At 31.8% G+C, this 2,500-nt stretch overlaps 1 protein-coding gene across 1 annotated transcript in view; it reads left to right on the top strand.

Annotated features, from left to right (window-relative positions):
* LOC125028219 overlaps positions 1-2,500 on the top strand; it is a 198,610-nt gene that overhangs the window by 1,328 nt on the left and 194,782 nt on the right. Inside the window, 2 exon segments of the mRNA XM_047617618.1 lie at positions 736-869; positions 2,061-2,242. Of these exon segments, the coding sequence (XP_047473574.1) occupies positions 736-869; positions 2,061-2,242 (316 nt within the window).

Genomic DNA, 2,500 nt, shown 5'->3' with positions numbered 1-2,500 from the left:
CCTTGGTTTTATAGTATTAGACTTTTTATCTGTTTAGTTGAAATAGGAAAAAACAATCTGATACCTATCTTTTAGGAAACAGGAATACTGGATAAGATATATATATAGTGTCATTGAAATCATGGTTTAACTACTTACATGCAGCCATGGTCCCTGAGTCATTTTTAGCTGCCCCTCCTCCCATTTTAGCAATGTTATAGTTTCAATCTTGTGGGCTAGGTTTATTCAAATTGGCTTTAAATTGTTATCATCAAAATTAAGCACAATTGCTTCTACAATGGCTTGCCATATATTTAAAAGCTTACCCTATGAAAATCCTGAATGTATGCAAAGGACAGGTCGTAACCCTCTGCAGGAGGAGGTCCACTTCAGCCTGTAAAATGCAGGAGTGTATAATAGTCATATAAGATCCTTAAACTTGTAAACCACTTTGTCATTAAGCAGGAATAGTTAAAATGATTGACTTGATTTTTTGAAGTAGAAAAATGAAGTTAATGTTTTAAATTTCAGTTTTTTAAATTCAGTATACTGTCTGCATACATCATTAAAAGCTTAGCAAATTGTTTCTGTTATGCTATCCACATTTGCTCTGTTAATAACTGATACAAAGCTATAAGTATATTGGTGAACATAATTTTTTGGGAACATTGACATGATTCATGATATATGATAAAAGCATGGTCATCATTTGCAATGTTTACAAGGTATTTATCAGTAATTCCTTTGCTACTGCAGGCTTTGCTGTACTATTACCCAAAAATGAATGCCAGCTGGGTAGAGGAAGACGGACAACCAAAGCCCCTCCTGATATCCAGGCACACCTGCAGTTGATGCTGCACTTGCTCTGTCAAGGGGACACACTTCACATGGTGAGAATTTCTGAAATATATTTTTATTGAATAATTTGCAATGAAGGGTATTCACAAATGATTATATTTTCTATTTATTAGAGATTCATGGTAATTGTTAGAAGTCAACTTTAGAGGTACTGGGCATTTATAGATTTTTTTACCAAAAGTAATGTGCTTTTACAAATGCAGATGTAATTAGTTGCTGTATTTTAACTGTTGCCTCTTAGGCTGGCATCTGTATACATGCCATGTCCACTGTGAACTTACTTTATTAATTGTCTTTACACATAAATGGCTCCACAAGTACTAAGTCAATCACTAGTACTACTTATCTCAACTTTTTACCATTTTTCTTGTTTAACGGAAATATATTCTTTCATGTGTTATTTCTGTTAGGAATGTCAATAACATTATAATAACTATAATGTCTATAATTATATAAAATAGCATCAATATTGAGAGTTATTATGTTGTTGTTTTTTTCCAAAAACTCAAAAGGGTAAAATCAGGTGAGGTCACAAGGTCTATTAACCCAATGCTTGTTTGATTGTTTTTCACAAAGATGGCTACACTTGTACTAAGTCACCAATGAGCCAGTTACGAGTACTGCCTGTCTCGCCCGTTTATCCTTTTCTTTGATTTACGAATATATTTTACGTGATCTTATTTTGCTGTTACTAATGTTTATAACATTATAGTAATTATAAAGTTTATAATAAAAATAATACCATCGATATTCATAGCATAAGTAAAAATTACGTTTTTCCCGCCAATTCAAATCATGTGAGGTCACAAGTTCTACTAATTGACTCCTTTGTGGCTAAGCACTAGCAGAGCCATCTATGGGCAGACATTTCACAAAAAATATAGAAAATGAGCACAGCATTTTCCCCATTTTTTATTAATTTTCCCCGGCAGCAGTGGGTTAATTGACTACTTTGTAGGAAAGCATTTGTTGTGCCATCTATGTGTAGAGACATTCCACAAAAGAATACTATAGGAAACACTATATTTTCTCTAAAACATGGGATTGATATTAATTTCATATTCATAGATATGACTCAACTTGCTGTTTGAATGAGAAGAGTTTACGTATGAACAGTTTATATATATATATATATATATATATATATATATATATATATATATATATATATATATATGCTTCATTATTGATTATTTTATAATCAATATTGTCTTCTCTTCTAGGCTGTCCGCTTGGAGTCACAACACGCTGGTCGTGTGCGGTACTTGAGTGTGGTGGGTAGGATGGGACGGCAGGATACTGAAGAAGATTGTTTATTAGGCATAGATTTTAGTACAGAAAAACCATCCATTGGTCTGGTAGTTCCTGTTCTGGCAGACACAATGATAAATTTAGATGGTGATGGGTGAGTATCAATTTTTTTATTTGTTATATATCTTTTATGGGAGTTTTTTTTTTTTTTAAAGAGATATGTGAAGTAAGAGATTGTTAGGTAATCTAAATCTTGATTTTAAGATTTTACATATTTAGATGATAAATGTTTTTTTTTCATAATTTTATTAGAATGCTTCTTGAGTATTATTAATAAAAAGTCTGAATTCTATAAACCTGTTATTTTGAGACCCACTTCAATAAAAATTAGGTTGCTTTTGTTGTAATGTAT

Source organism: Penaeus chinensis, chromosome 8 (genome assembly GCF_019202785.1).
Source record: "Penaeus chinensis breed Huanghai No. 1 chromosome 8, ASM1920278v2, whole genome shotgun sequence".
In the NCBI taxonomy this organism is placed as follows: Eukaryota; Metazoa; Arthropoda; class Malacostraca; order Decapoda; family Penaeidae; genus Penaeus; species Penaeus chinensis.
This window is presented reverse-complemented; position numbering and strand designations above follow the sequence as displayed.